The sequence below is a fragment of the Anas acuta genome, chromosome 2 (assembly GCF_963932015.1).
Source record: "Anas acuta chromosome 2, bAnaAcu1.1, whole genome shotgun sequence".
Lineage (NCBI taxonomy): Eukaryota > Metazoa > Chordata > Aves > Anseriformes > Anatidae > Anas > Anas acuta.
The window spans coordinates 59443105-59459549 of NC_088980.1; the positions used below are offsets into that span (position 1 = coordinate 59443105).

General features: G+C 35.0%; 1 protein-coding gene across 30 annotated transcripts in view; it reads right to left on the minus strand.

Annotated features, from left to right (window-relative positions):
* The window catches only part of SUGCT (succinyl-CoA:glutarate-CoA transferase), a 320240-nt gene that overhangs the window by 182240 nt on the left and 121555 nt on the right, over window positions 1-16445 (minus strand). For 17 of the 30 annotated variants that reach the window (XR_011094048.1, XR_011094047.1, XM_068674935.1 and 14 more), the window contains one exon: window positions 5206-5308. The exons of 9 other annotated variants lie outside the window; for them this stretch is intronic. Coding sequence is in view for 18 of the 21 variants with exons in the window: in XM_068674935.1 (XP_068531036.1) it covers window positions 5206-5308 (103 nt within the window). In the remaining 3 variants the exon portion in view is untranslated. Of the gene's footprint in view, window positions 1-3158; window positions 3189-5205; window positions 5309-6750; window positions 6800-16445 lie in introns of those variants that run through there. 4 more of the 30 variants (XM_068674908.1, XM_068674927.1, XR_011094049.1 and 1 more) reach the window with 3 other exon arrangements.

Genomic DNA, 16445 nt, shown 5'->3' on the forward strand with positions numbered 1-16445 from the left:
AGAGCTACTTTTGACAAAATTAAAGGTCAGGGTATGGTTTGGTGGTTGTTTTGTGTTTTTTTTTTTTTTTCATTGCATAAAATTTAAAAATTGAAGTTAAAAAGTTGGCTTGAAACACCAAGACAAAGCCAGACAGTACACACTTTCAACTTAGCAAAAACAAGCAGGAATAGAGCTCAAATTCTGTTTCAGGACAGAATTTAATTGTAGACACCTTCATGGGGATGTTTCACTTTCAATGAATTGACATTTTTAAATGGAAAAACATTCCATCAGATATTTTCCAACCAGTTTTAGTACTTAATAGACACATGTAAAATTTAATTCCTCTCTTTCTCTTGTCTGTTAGGAATTATTTCCATTACCTCGGACCTGCATCAACTGCTTTCAGTTGCAGAAAACTCTGTATGTAAAATGAAAAAAAGAAAAAAAATCTCTGCAGTATTATGGAAATGAATATAATTTCATTTGACTTGGGACAGCCATCAGCGGGCCACAAAAGTCTCTTTCAACAAAGAATAACAATTAAAGATATGGTCCATAAAATCTGTCACTATATTTGGGAGGGAGTGAAGGGGAACAAAAAGCAACAATCACAAAACCATCAACAGACATGCATAGGATTCTTACAAAAAAAAAAAAAATCACAACATCACTATATGTTTTCCTGTTCTATGTGTTCACAACATTGATTGTAGAAACTTTAACAGATGCTATGAAATTTTTGCCAGAATGTGTTCAAGCCATTCTGAAATTACTTCGAAAATAAGAGATGATCCGAAGGTTAATAAAAACCTACCTGTTTTCTAAGTTTCCACAAATAATAAATGTCAGATAAATTCCAGCTATCAAATATTTCAGTACTTCAGTTATCTAGTAGTTTGTCAGGGTTTTTTTTTGTTTTGTTTTGTTTTTTTCTTTCCTGAGGCATATTCAGAGAAATGGCTAAAGGCACTGTAATGGTCTTCTGGGACAGGAAAACTAAGGTTTCTGTAAAAAATGTTAAATTAATTTTTATAGTGATGCAAAGTCAGGGAAGAGTTGTTAAGGGATGGCCTCTTGCCACAGGGTGGAGTTTTGTTTTGGTATCCTTTTAGAGTCTGCAGGTGTTTGGCAGGAGCTGAAATCAGGGCCAGCTGTGATATTTCAGCTCCGATATTTCCCTCCCCATATTTCTCAGAAGTGATGCATCAGGGTGATGTCTTACACCTGATGTACTCAACTTGTGTGGTATGACTGTAACTGCTTTGAAAAGAGGAAAAAAGTACCACTGCATGGCTCATTTTTATTTTCGGCAAAGCAGCATTGATATAGTAATATTCATCAACACACACTGATTTAGTCTGGTAAAACATTAGCTAACAAACTGCTTATAATATTCTTGGGTTGCTCTGTTACTTCTTATATATGTCAGTCACTTGAAGTAATGACATTGTATAAGGAATGAAAAAAAAATTACGTTGCAAGAAAAAGGGAGGATAACGCTTTAAAGGAAACAAAACAACAACAACAGAAAAGCATTTATTTGCCTTGCTTAACCAGCAAAGATCTTTGTTCTTTCATAGTTAGCTGCAGTACAGCACGTACCTGTTTTTGTTTTGTTTTATCTTTTGGGAGAATTTGAATAGTTTCTATTAAAAATTGTATTCTCTTTTAAGTTTGTTTTGTTTGGAAAACCTCAAACCACACTGTATTTCATACACATGTTCCCCAGGGTATGCTAAATAGGACCATACTGAGGTCACTAGTAAGTTTTTAAAACGTTTTAAGAATTCCTTTAATGTTTTGTACTATCTTGGCCTGGTTAAAAGAACATATTTTTAAAAAATAGCTTGAAGAAGTATGACTATAAAAAGTTTCATGAAAATAGTCTATACTGTACTATTTAGAGTTTGTAAGAACTTTTACAAACATTATTTCCTCCCTCTTGTTTTTAAAAAAGAGGTCTTCTCTACTACAAAATCTGCTTCTCTTTCTCTCAGCCCTTTTAACTATCCATGCACAAGCACACATCTAAGCTTGTACTCCTATCCACAGACTGATTTACTTTGCAGCACTTAGCCTGTGGTATCCATTTTAGCTTCACAAATGAATAAAAGATTATAATCGGTGGGAAAAGTGGACATTTTACTCCATTCATGGAAAAAACAGTATCAGCTGGCATTCCAGCTTAGTGAAAAATAAAAAATCCATGTTTTTTGGCAGTTCACTTGGAGTATGATTGAAACTGCTAATGATATTAACAATATGTGCTGGGACCAAAAAATGTGTTGTTTTATCTCAGTTTATAGAAGCAGTTATACAAACCCCTCTTGGCCTTCAGGGTTCTGAGGTCCTTTTAGTTAAAATAAAATTTGAAAACACGACCCACCTGTAGGTGATTAAGTTCCGTTAGACCATTTTAGTCACCTCTTTTAGCTGGTCTTTCCTATCTCCTCAGACTTGCATGTACTTCTGTTACTCCTTTGTATTATTCCAACAGTTCCAAGGACTTCTGTCTTTGGCTGCTAACAGCTCATTGCATCTTTTGAAGCACTGCTAACAGCTGAGCCGGCATGTGCTTTGAAGACTGTTGACATGCGCATAGCACACCTTGGTAACCAATGGTGCAAGACTGCACTTATAATGAAAGACATCTACCTTACGGGTATTCAGATCTATAGATTAGGAAGATAATGGCAATAAAATAAAAAATGGAGTTGTGTTCAGATCCAGTTCTGCTGATAACACTTAAAATGGAAGAAATCAACAAAATCTAAGCACCATCTGTTAGCAGTAGATTGAAGTTTGCCTATACTGATGTATCACCAGGTTTAGTGTAAGTATTTATACTTGTTGCTATATAGTATTATTAAGTAAAGCTATTACTCACAAGCTAAGTGGCAACTTTCTTAGAAATACATTTTCTGATCTAAATAGAGCCTGGTAAAAACAAACAAGAAGAAACCCCACATTATAACGGGAGTGTTGTAGAGAATTATTACATCCTCATATTTAATGACTGAGCTTTACACATAAGATTTTTCTTGTTGTGATTACAGCATGTTCTTTTTGGTGTGTGCTGTTTCTTCCTTTACATAACTGGGACTTCAGAGTGAGAAGATTCTTGGATTCCAGATTCTGAGGTGTTGAGATAGATTTCTCCTTAGTCTGTACATTGTCCCAGGGCACTCTCATGCTTTCTGAGGCTTCAGAAACCAAAATTACAGACTAGGTTATGAAAGAGCAAAGCTATGCACAAGCATGTGTGTTTATCCCAGATGCGTGCTGTCTACACAGCAGCAAAAGGATGAGCAAGTGAAGGCAGACTGGACAAGGTACAATAGAAAAAGCTGTAGTTCAGAACAAATGTGAAGGTGAAAATCTTTGCTTGAACTGGCCCTAAGTATCTGAATCCAAAGTACAGGTCAATGAGTCCTGTGAAGGTCTGAAGTGGTCACTACCAAAATAAAAATTCAAGAAGATAGCAAACTGCGCTGAAGAAACTGAGTATGCTATTCCAAATTGCTCATCTCCTGGATAGCCTCTTAGATATGTAAAGATGGAGTGGGGGGCTTAACTTTATGTGAAGTGATGTAAATATAAGAGCAATACTTTAGAATGTCAACAAGGCTTCATATTTTGAGAAAGAAGAGGAAAGGACTGGATAGACTCTCTCCCACACACACACAATTGAAGAGAAAAAGAATTGTGAGAGAATGCTTTAGGAGGTAGGCAGCATCAGAAATTAAACCTAAGTATAACATCGGACATTACCAGAAATACTGACATTTCATTTCCAACAGTAATAAAAACATGGTCACTGAGTGCCATTTATTTCAAAGAAGAGTGTAGAAGAGACTTTTTCAAGTAGTTTCATAAGGAGAAAAGGAAAGCATACAAACAAAAATCAGTATTACTCTTAATGGGAAAAAAATTGAAAAACCTGCCACTATTGGAAAGCACTGTGATACCTTTCATGGACAGGTTAACTCTGACAGGTTATTTAATATTTAGATGAACTCTAAGAACAAGGTAACCACACTAATCTTTTTTTTCAATTTGGGAGGTAGCAGACATGCCACAACATATGACCTTTTAAAAGCAGTCTTATAGGGCAATTGACTTTTTAATATTTGATGCAGCATCAAAAAAAAAAAAAAAAGACTTTTTTTTAACGTTGTCCCAAGCACAGCCAAGTCAACTAAGTTCAGAATAAAATAAAGACTCTTGCTGTACATTCTTCAAAGCTCAGCCATAAACATAAACCCTGTGAAAATTATGAAGTGAAAAATTTGGCCCACACATACTCTACAGCATGGTACTACATCATTTTAAGGAAAAAGAGCACATTTATCTGTGAAAGAAATTTCTGTCCTTGTGGTAGCCTTACAAATGTTCTCTTACCATTCTAAAAGTACAGTAAACATATTTATAACAACCATTTATAGTAAACTTATTCCCTTATGATAAAGATTGATTTGCATGTTTTTGTTGTTTTGTTTGTTTGTTTTTCCCCTAGGACAACATTTGTATTTGCACTCCTGACAAACACTTCTTTTTTAGACGAGGACACACAAAAGACTGGTTCCTTCCCCCTACCTCTCATGCTATAGCCAATTATTTCTCTTGTTATTTCCACTAGTAGAAATTTAATTTTAAGATTCACTGCAATATAGAAGAACTGTAAAGACTATTACACCATTCAAGACAGTATAGTTGAGTTTGTGTTAGGCCCTTTAAACAAACATAATCCACAGTGTGAAGAGAAGGGAAGGGATCAGTGAATATACATATATATATTTTTTTCCCCTCCAAAACTCTAAATTCTGGTCATCTGTACTCCGTACAGAAAACTGGTTGCTTGTGGACAGCAAGTAAGTTACTTGAATGTATATATGATAGAATGATATTATGGATCTATTAGAGTTTCTTTCCTTCCTTTACCAGCCATTTTTGAAAGACAGACTGCATACAAGACATAGAGAACACCTACAGTTTAATGCATCATGGCCAAGTCTGTGTTCCCAAGCACATAACTCATTTAGGGATCTATATTTACTTCTACTTATACGATATTATTGGCCTTAAACTCAAACCCCCATATAATTCTCAAATCCCATTTTAAAGAAGCTGAAATCTGGTTAGAGTGGCAGGAAAAGTGATCATTATTCAGCAGTTGTAAAACACTAGTAAAAGTATAGAAAATACTGGGCAAGAACCAACCTGTGGATCCGAGAATACCTGCTGCATATTGTTGATTGGACCATATGGAACTCCACTACCTTCAAAGAGCTGCAACCACTTGCTTGTTGTTTTTTCTGAAAACCTAAGAATATAAGAAGCATGTGGTTTCAACTCAGTGCTTCAGATTCTGAAAAAAAGTATAGCAACTCTCCTCCCTCTCTCAGTGTTTCCATACCCTTCCCCATTGATTTCTTCCCAGGCAGTCAATAATATAACGAAAATGTACTACACATGTTCCTCAGAAACACAAAAAGCAAAGCCACAGGGGAAAGAACTTAGCTAAGCTGACTTCTATTTCTATCTGATCATCTGAAGAAATCCAGCAATGATGTAAAGCTAAATTTATCAGCAGTTTCAAAAAAGGATCAATGATTTTCCTCCAGTCCTTAATTACACTAATGTGCTTGACATTTTTTTTCTTTTATGTGCATATTTAAAAACAGGAAAAAAAAAAAAAAAATATATATATATATATATATAATGTGGGTATGAGTCTAACATGCAACGCTGCTCACTAAAAGATGATTTTGTAGTACCACAGTGTTTTTCTTCCATTACATCTAAAACATGTGTCAGGATTAACAGACACATTTTTTGGTCAGATAATAATATTAACTACATATTTATTTGTTGTTTGATTGTATAATCTATATAAGGACATCCAGTTCAGCAGATATAAACTGAGCCTATGCTGGTGAATGCAGAGCTTCTTGTCCTTTAAAGAAGGCTGTGCTGAATTTTTGCTGTTATCTGAAGCACTTCCTTCCTGAAAGGCTCCATAATTCATGGCCCACTCAGTTCCCTCGCTTCCACAAATAAATAAAAAGGTGTTTTTCAGCTACTACTTTTTCTGACCCCCCCAACCTCCACAGCTTTCTAACTTCTAACAAAAGATACTGTATTTATAAGAGGACTCTAAAATAATCATGGTGTTGAAGACAACACTAAGAAATGAATATAATTCTCATATTTGTATTATCCACAATCATTCCCTAGAATGATTGGTAACACAAATCCTGACATATTTCGTGTTTTGTACTTTTTTTTTTTTAAAGTTCATAAAATTCTCATTTAAAAAAAAATATTTTGGAATTTAAATATTTTGAAAATGAAGTCTTTTCAGCTATATTGTCAGTTATCTATATTTACATAATCATTATGCAATTTCATGGTGTCATAGTAAATTTTAATAATATTCTGTATATACATCCTTTCTTATTATGAGTGACTGAATGTACAGTGAAGTGCCTGTTTTGCAAGAGCTCTATGTGGTGCATAAGCTTCTGGAATTTTAGCTTCTGCTTAGATTTTTCCTTACTATTTAATAGACAAGAAAAAAATAAAAAAATTAAAAAAGTCTTAGTCTTACTTATTATTTTATTCAATTTGTGGTTGGAGAGAATTCCTAAAATCTTTAAATTCATTCAAAGTTGTGAAATCCCACATTCACCATCCCAAAGAAAACACACATCCTTTTCTCTTGAAATTAAAACTCTTGACTCAAATCTTATGTAGAATAGATACCTTTATTTGTAGTAAAAAGGGGTGGTTGAGAGCATATTGTTAAAGCAAACTGTTTAAAAAGAAAATAGAACATCACCAGTGTCAGTAAAGGCCCATTACTGAGATTTTGAGAGCAACAGTTTGTAACTATTTTGTTCATTCACGTGTAGTTTATATATTGAAATATCTGTTATACAGTTCTAAGAGAAGAAATGCTGCTTCAAAATCTAATACAAGACACAGATTAAAAAATGCCCAAGTTCATACCTTTCTGATAACAGCTACACAAACTTAAATTTTTATTTATTTTACTAACCTACATTTATCACTCATCTAACTATAATTTTAATAACATTTATACAAATAAATACTATAAGCTTTCCTCCTAGCAAAGTGCTGATGTTTAGTTTACTAGATGTCCATTGATATCATGCTCAGTACTCCAGAATATCAAGTATAGGAAATTGATGACAACTAATATCAAGTATAGGAAATTGATAACAACTTAAACTTCCAAGAGAAGTAGAAGATTGAAATTCTCTCCTGAAAATGAAAATCTCTATCAGCAGGAAATTATGAGGCCTAGATAATCTTTCTCCCTTTAATGCCTGTTTTAAAACATTCTGTGCTTTGATATTGCATTTTATATTTCCCTACTTGGTACACAATTTCCTTTTCTAAACTAAAAGATTTACAACGTCATCTGCTGCCTTTCAGTGGGAAAATATATTTTCTTATATACATGTATAAAAGCCCTGACAGAAAAGTGCACTAGGCTAACAAACTGTCCATCTTCCTAACTTAAGCTAGGGCTATAACATCCAAGATTGTACATTATCTGAGTTCCGAGGCATGATAGTTGCATGTGAATCTTTGTCCACAGAGCCTCAATGATATTGAGTGGCTGCAAGAGAGCTCAACCATGGGATTCACACTGCAGAACTAAAGCTTCTTGTATTTCCAGATGAATCCCTTTTATATCTATAACAGATGGAGCATTTTAGATATCAAGTAAATGCCATTTAAACTATCTGTGATTTGTCTTTGCAATCATTTTTAGTCTGTAGTTTAGCTGTCTACAATTATTACTAGCATTTTAGAAGTTCAAAATAACTTATTTTTTACTCTGTTAGTCTGTAGTACGATACTTGAATGCATGCTCATTCTAAAAAGACCTGAAAAAAGGGAACATACTCTGATGGAGAATACACCTAGGACCTTTACTGTAAAGCATATACTAAACTGTGCCTCACTAAAAGAGGTAGCAGCCCCCATGATGCCTTATTTGTATTTTAGGCAGTACTCTAAACCTCCTCTCCACTAAATTACACAGCGCTTGGGAAGCTAACAAAGTTATGATCCTGAAATAAGGCATCAGATTCTGCAACATTTAACTGTAAGGATATTCTAGGCCTTAAAAATGCTATAAGAACAGAAAATGTATCATGGGTTGAAAATTGAAATGCTACTTCCTGAGAAAAAATACAACTAAATTTTATTTTCCTAAAAATTCTAATTCCTAATTTAGCAGGCAATATAAAACAAAGAACTCTAAATTTAAATTACCCACTCAGTAAAATAATCCAGAAAACATTACAGCACCACCTAAGAATTATCCAAGATGTATGCATAGAACAGAAAGGACTCGCATCTTTTTTCCTTACACTAACCAAAAGTGTAGTTTTGTTTCTGTGAAAACAAGACCTAAAGCCTCTTCAGCTTACTAATAATATATTTGCTATTATAGCATATTTGCTAGTGAAACTCATAAATCATTTTTGCTGCAAACTCAAAAAAAAAAGAAAGAAAGAAAAAAGAAACAATGTGATCTTCACGTAATTTGCAATAGTGACTTTGAACAACATATAACTTCTGGATGCTAACACAACCCTTCCAAACAAGTAAGATTTATCACCATTCAAATAAGCAATTTTTCTGCTTCCAGGAACCTCAAGCTATCTAATTTTGAATATCATCATGAAGTCACTTCCGATTTCTATTAGAAAACTTGTTTCTACTGCAACCAAACTTTGATTTCATTTTAATTTGCATTGGTAGCATTCCTTTAAATATAAAATAATGTGTGAACACTGAGATTTATGTATACAATATCTTCTTTTATTTTAAATTGTTGCCGACGGAAGGAAGACCCAGACGCCCAATATGAGTGAACAGTGAACTTCAACTTTAATGGATAGCTCAGTCGTCTTTTATCTAGTTTGAACATAATCAACTCATACATATTGCAGAAACTAAGCTCAGGATTGGTTAACACTTCCCGGGCTTTTCAGTCTGGTCCTCCTTCTTTTGGCTACCTGTCCCACCTTAGGGACTTTCCCGATGGCCCAAGGGCATCGTGTCCTTGAGCCTGATTGGCTCTCAGCCAGCTGCATACGTGCCAAGGCTCATGTGAGTTGAGTACGGTGCTTCACCAGCCCATTATCTCCCAACTGCTCAACATTCACATGTCCTGCCTCACTTAACGATTCCTCCACATTAAATTGTAATTTCTAAAACTGCATTTCCTTAGCTCTAAGAATGAGAGAATGGAACATTAAAAAAAAAAAAAAAAAAGTGCAACTGCTTGACACACACAACTTGGATAAAATAACATAGTCAATTTCTTGTTAATTATTTGTGTAAACTTTGTTTATTTTAAAGAACAAGAAATCTTTTTCAGTTGATCAATCCAGGCAGGCAGAGAAACGCATGACATTTCTGAACACAAGGACAAGAGATAAGGTAGGTAACGGGAAGGCTGTACCTGCACAACACATGGTAAACTCTAGATTTGAGAAGAAATAAGTGGAGTACACGGAGTACAGAACAAAGCTAATCACAGAGAAGACTATGAAAATAATTATTGTTCGTCTTTGCTGTGCTCCACAAAACTGCTATGCAAAGGTGGTTATCTTCCCATCTCACAGATGGAAGACTTATCTGCAACGTATCAGTTCTTGTCAAACATGTACTGGCTATGAGCTGTCACAACAGATCTTATATACAATATCAAAAAAATGTCATTCTGTTTCTGAGGCCTTTTCTGGTTATGGATTATGGTGTTCAACAAAATAAAGATCTATAAAGCAAGCATTAATCCACTGTGCGCATTCTTCAGATATGCCCTATTTTCCATGTTTTCTAGGAAACATACAGTCAGTGCTACATCCACCGTGGAAGTACATCCTCTCACACTTCTCTAATGGATGAAGCCACCTAATTCCACACAAAGTATGTTTAGAAGAACTACCGAAGCAAAATGTTGCTCTTTTCTGTATGAAGCATATGGCTATTAATTTATAGTAGTAATTTGAACCAAATGGAGACACTGGAGCAATCAAACTAGGATTCCGCTTTTTTGTTTGTTTGTTTTTTGTTTTTGTTTGTTTGTTTGACTAAATGTTTAAAAACCACTGCCAATCACATAAACCCTCTCTGCACTCAAAGTTCACAAGCATTCTTGTGTTCTGTAACATGACTGGAGTTTGCATTATTATTTTTGTGTTATCCTTTGTTCTATCAACAGTCTATTAATTTTCAAATATCTACACCATTTTCTCTCTTCGCTATTAATCATCCCTCTAGAGGTCATTAATTCAGTAAAATAGTTTGTGTAGTTTCTAACAGTAGCATCTGTGGAAGACACTGTACAAAACATAAATCATAGGAAAAAAATACTTTGAAAATTCCAAAAACAGGTCATTATTCCCTAGTGTACCATAAATATACCATTACAGCTTTTGAAATGAATATTATAGTATTTAATCAATAATTGGTAAGCATCTCTGTGTTAGGGTCTAATTAGTCTCTTCTCAGTTACAAATTAATCACTCAGCAAACCATTACAGACAGTTAAAATATTTGGGGACCAACATGATTGTACTGACATGTTTTGCTGATGAATATGTTAGCTACTTTAGATGTCACATACAGTAGATTGTAAGTGATAGCCACAAAGTATTGTCAATATACACATAGGTACCACAAATCCACCTTGGAAATTGTATTAAATTTCTGCCTACCTGAAACAATGTTACCCGTTTATAAAAGAAATATTAATAAAACCTTACTTTTATGTGGAGGATTTGTGCTGTAGAATGTACAGTCTACACATATATAAATGAATGCACATTTGTGTTCCATTTTGATGCTTTGCAACCTGTTTTAAAGCCATCCATGATTTTTAAAGAATGGATTCCAGAGAGAGGAAAATATATCCGTATTATATGTTTCTCCCAATTCCTGAGTAGCAAAATCCAGAATGTTCCAGAACTATTTGTTTTGGATTCAGATGTTAAACTATGCATGTTAGAAATTAACTCCTTTCCCCAAGCCTTCCTCTTCTTTTCTCAACAGGAGAAAGAACTGCAACATTGGTAGTTAAGACAAAGGAAGTGGAAATCAACTGGAAAACATACATCAGTGAAAACACAGAGAGAAAAAAAAAATGGAAAATTAAATAGATTTTGTTGTTGTTCTTTTAACTGTTCAGAGGAAGTAAAGATATGTGTCACATAAAAAGTTTCATTGAAAACCCAATGAAAAGATATCCCTTGATTTCAGCATCCTTGTAGCTAGTAATGTGTGGCATAAAAACAAACAAAATGAAAAAAAAAAATCAGCAAATTCTTTTAGAGAAAGGATCTCAAGTTTCACAGTTATGTAAGAAAATACTTAGAGACTTATTAAATAGTGAGAAAAATAAGAACAAGAAAATATATATTAGCTTACCTGCTCCAAAAACAAGAGTTTTAAGATATTTTGGATCTCTCTTGTTTCAACACATAAAAGTCAATGTGAAAATAATACCGATTTACAAAGCATTTTAAAACAAACCATGGCAGCTGGTGCTCATGTAGCTCAACCGTCTTTGTGCCGATGGTGAGGTATATGATTAGGGAAATGAAACGTCATCAGCTGTGCTAAACTGAATTCAATCATCTTTCAGACAGCTGACACCTGTCTTGCTGAAGGAGTAGGCAATCAGATGCCCATTCCTGTAACGTTATCAGCAATGGCTGCAGCCTCCAGTCTCTTGCACTTTTGGTTTTATAAAAGAAAGGGTAGTAGTCAGGAAGGGGGTTTACAAAGACTAGTTTATAGACACTCAATAAATGTAAGTTTAACAGTGCTCCTCATCAGGCAAATTAAACATTTTGCAATAGCTTTCCCTTCTCTTCTGTTACTAGGTGGAAACAATTTAGCAAGGTCTCATTAACTGGGGATCAGGTTCCTCTGTGTTTCCTTCCTGTTCATTCCTTTTCCCCTCACACTCATATGCACAACATGCAGCTGTGGTGCACAGTCAAGAATAAGGTTTTTTAAATATAAGTGCTAGGAATAGGACTCTGAACTGTTTCCAGCCTTAATACTTCTAAATCTACAATAATTTAGCTCTCTAGACAGTGTGGATTCATTTAGCTGTAGCTGCAGGAGTAGTAAGCATGATGAATTTGTGTTCTTCATTATGTTAGCTGCTTCACTTTAAAGTCTGAGGGAATGCCTGCTATTCCCCTTCCCCCTTGCACTCATACAACCCCACAGACCCTACTCTACTTATAGGTTAATTTCCCTAAGTACTCTGGGCTACACATTTAGGTGCACTGTTTTAAAATGTGTCTACATTACTGAGGTGCAGGGTAGGATTAATGTTCAAATTCTGGAGTAATTGGAAGAAGGTCAACAGATTAAGCTCCCTTCCTCAAAACAGCGTCTCTTAAAACTGGCATTATAACAGCTTTTGCACAGATGCATTTCAAATTATAGCACGTGCTACATACGTATGTCTTAACATATGTATCTATCTCTATATACACAAAATAATCCATATTGTGCCTAGCACTATTCTTTTCCAGAGGAAACAGAGGTAAAAGTGGAAGGGAGCAACAATTAAAATTTGGTTCTCTTGGATGGATGTACATCTAACTCACAAACCAGAGGTTTCCATTGGAAACATAAAAAAACAAATGCTCTGTAGTCTGTCAGCTCTCACATGAGCAAGGAGTCTCAGGGGCCTCTGTAGTAGCCATTGAACCTGACCTCCACCCAGGTAGGGTCATTTCAAATTTGATTCTTGGAGCACATCCAAGGGCAATTCACTTTTATCAGAGTTCTGCTTTCCTGTCACTTGGGGAAAATGTCACCTAAATAAAGAGGAAGATACAGAAGGCACTGAAACATTTTTTTTTTCGTTTGTTTGTTTGTAAAGCAGATGCAGTAGATGTGCAAACATGGGCAGTAGAGTAAGAATTAAGTAGTGGGAAGTGGAGAAGGAAGATGGGGACAGGAAAATAAAAGGCACAGCAGAAAGAGGAACAGAGATGGGAAAAGAATAACAGCACCAGTAGCAAAGCAAATACAAAATACCCCATAGGCCTATATTCTTCTTCCCTGTAAATATCTTTATTACCCAGTGTTCCTTGCAGCATTGCACTTCCTTCCCCACATAAGATGGGAACTGAAAACCCTCCCCCTCTCAAAATGTCTGGGATTGGTTTCTGTAATTCCTTCTCCTTATCTCAATGTGAGCTGGATATTTCAGAATATGCTTACCATGCTAGAGTGGTCAGCCTTCCAATTCCTTTTATTGAAATCTGATTGTCTTTATGGATATGTGAATTTATTCCCCCTACCTGCTCTCACTTTCTTTCTTTTATGTACTCTCTATGGAGGGAGTTGAGATGATGGAAGCAGGCAGCAAGGTGAGGCTGCGATGAAGAGCTGAGGACAGATGTGCTTCCCTCTTCAGATCTCTTGGGAGAGAAGGATGAGAAAATTCCTTCTGAAATGAATGGAGCAATTCACACCTCTCAGAGCTGTTGTTTCAAGCTACATTTGTGTCTCAAATAATATTCATCTCCATCTTGTATTCTCACTCAACTCAGGACATCCGACTGTGATGAATAGGTCATTTCACACCTTTCTGAAAAGTCTTCTATTTAAAGGTCAATTTCTTCTAAGTGCTATATAATCCCCATGCTTATCTAACTGCCTTGAAATCTGGCACAGTTACTGCAGGTGGTGAGTAGAATTATTGATCTAAATCAGAGGCCATTTGAGCCAAGAATTCCCAAGATACAGCCTTTTAAAAAATAGCATTCCTTAACATTGACTGATTGTACCAATGTTTCCTTTGTGCACACTTCCAGAATCAAACTGTGGCTAAAGATTTTCTATTGCTTAACATTTACCTTAGCAAATGAAAGGCATCAACTGTCTCCTTGGTATTCAGTGTTCAGATGTTTTTAAAATTTTTGAGCTCTACACATGCAGCAAATTAAATGCTCAGGACTTCTGGGGCTTTCTGACCCCTTAAGTAGGGCTAAACATCTCCCTCTATTCCTAAATAAAACCTGGAGAATCTTTTTTCCTTTAGATGAGGAGGATAAGAATTCTCCTTGCTACACTTACTAAGTGCTCAGAAGTTAGACATGAATTGCAGTTAGTCCTTTTTGAAAATTAAGAAATAAAGGAAACAAAAAGGTAACTCATACCTCTGGAAGCAGTTTAAAAGACAGAGGAGGAAGGAGACAGGTTATATAGGTCAGTGGAAGCCAAGTGTAAGCTCTGGTGAGATCTCGGCTCAACAAGACTGTAAGAACATGAGCTTGTAAAGAAAGTAAGCATATGCTCACTGTGCAATGGCAGTGATATATGCAAGCAACAGCAAAGAGTACCACATATCTGCCATACAGATCACCAGATTCCTATATATACATGCAAATTTTACCTCCTTTTTACTTCTCAGCCTGGCACAGCAAACAGGATTGCTCATCTTTCCATTGCAATGTCACTGGAAAAAGCTGCTTTGCCTCAAGTCAGAGGCAACCTGCCTGTCACAGCATCAAAATTATATGTGAATGAATAACATACTTAAATCCTTAAAAGACTTTTATGTTCCTTTTCTCTTTCCAGAACACAAAGGAGGTGCTCATTTCAACACAAGTGGTTGTAATAGAACTCACTGCTATGACAATCACAACTCTTTTAAGCTGTTCCAGTTATTGTCACCATAAATTCATCATGAGGCGGATAGTAGTGTAGATATAGTCAGTGAATGCGAGGTGAATGCAGATGTTTCTTCCCGACTATGTACCTTAGGTTTACATATTCCATGTTTTGGAAGCTGCAATACTATCAAGCAATTGGTGATTTAATTAAGATATTTTTCAGTGAAATTATGCCATTACTATTTTGTCATTTCCTTTCGTTTCTCAAGGGGTGACATTTTTCAGCACTGACAAACTGTTCATTTAATTCTCTAAGTAACATCCAAAATGAACTATATGTAATTTTACAAACAACTGTGAGTTAGTGAATAAAAGGAAAGTTACCATGGAATGTGTATGGAATACTACATATTCAACCTCCATTTGAATGCCAAAGGTGTTTGCTAAAGTCGGTGCTTCAAAACTGAATGCCAGATGAATTAACAGTAATATGACATAACATAATACTATTGGAAGTGTCTACTCCAAAAATGTGTATACAGCCACATCTGTACTTGCATATAAATTACACAGAAATGCAGCCTAAACTATGCTAATAAAACAGAACATAAACTGACAAAAAAAAAAAAAGTTATAAAGCAGTAATTGACAGAGCAATGATGTAATCTGATGAACTAATAGCTACAGATATAAAAACAAATCTGGCAATTTAGTCACAGAACAACTGTTCCATGAACTTTAGCTTCTTATTCAAATATTCTCAATAAAATAAAATAAAATAAAAACCCCACATTCAGAATCAACCACATCATTAGGTAATTAATCTGTGGATGGCAAAACAGCACTTTGATAAGGTTCCAGAGTACATCAGATAAATACCGTATTAAGTGAAATGAACTCCAAGTAATGAGTCTACACGAATCAACTTTCAACTAATCAACTAAGAGTAAGCGTCAAGAAAGTAAGAGCTGAAAAGTAGATCAAAAGATACCTATTCCCTTTCAAGGGCTTAAAAAATATAGGAAGAGTGGATTCATCTGTTATCACACTGCATTTCTAATAGGAAGGCAAGTAAAAGACAAGTTGTAAAAGTTCATTATGGACAGTTGTACAACAATTATTTAAAAATGCAAAGTCACCTGGTACTTCAGTTTTTCAACGGGGCAAGATACCTGAAAATTGACTGGTAACAGAGAGATAAAAATGCAACTAAACAAGAAGAGGAAAAATTACTCTCTTTGCAGTCTTAAATGCAAGATTATTCTGGTTCTCTATATCCAAAAAATGTCTAAGGTTGGCTTGAGGAGAAAAGGTGTGCTATTGACATTTTTCTCAAATGAAATGAAAAGGGAAGGCATCTGGCTTAATGCTTCTTAAAAAAATAAAGCTGTCTGAATGAAAATTGTTACACATTTGTTAATAAAGACTCATACAGGCCAAGTGTCAAAATGATAGTGTGACTTTTCTTGAATTATTGACAATGGCAGATATACTGATTCTAATGCTCTTAATCCAAAATGTGAAGTGTTGCTGAAACTACCTTCTAATAGCTTTACAGATTATTTTTTTTCTTATATTGTAGAAATATATCTTCCTCTTTATCAAAGAACTCCACAGAACTAAGGCCTTCTCAAACATAGTACAGAACACAATTAAGCTATTTTAATTTCTCAGTTAAAAGATTCCTGAGCTTTATCTTATGAGTCTACACAAATCAACTTTGAAACTAAGAGTAAGCATATTATTTTAATTAAGCATAATATTATT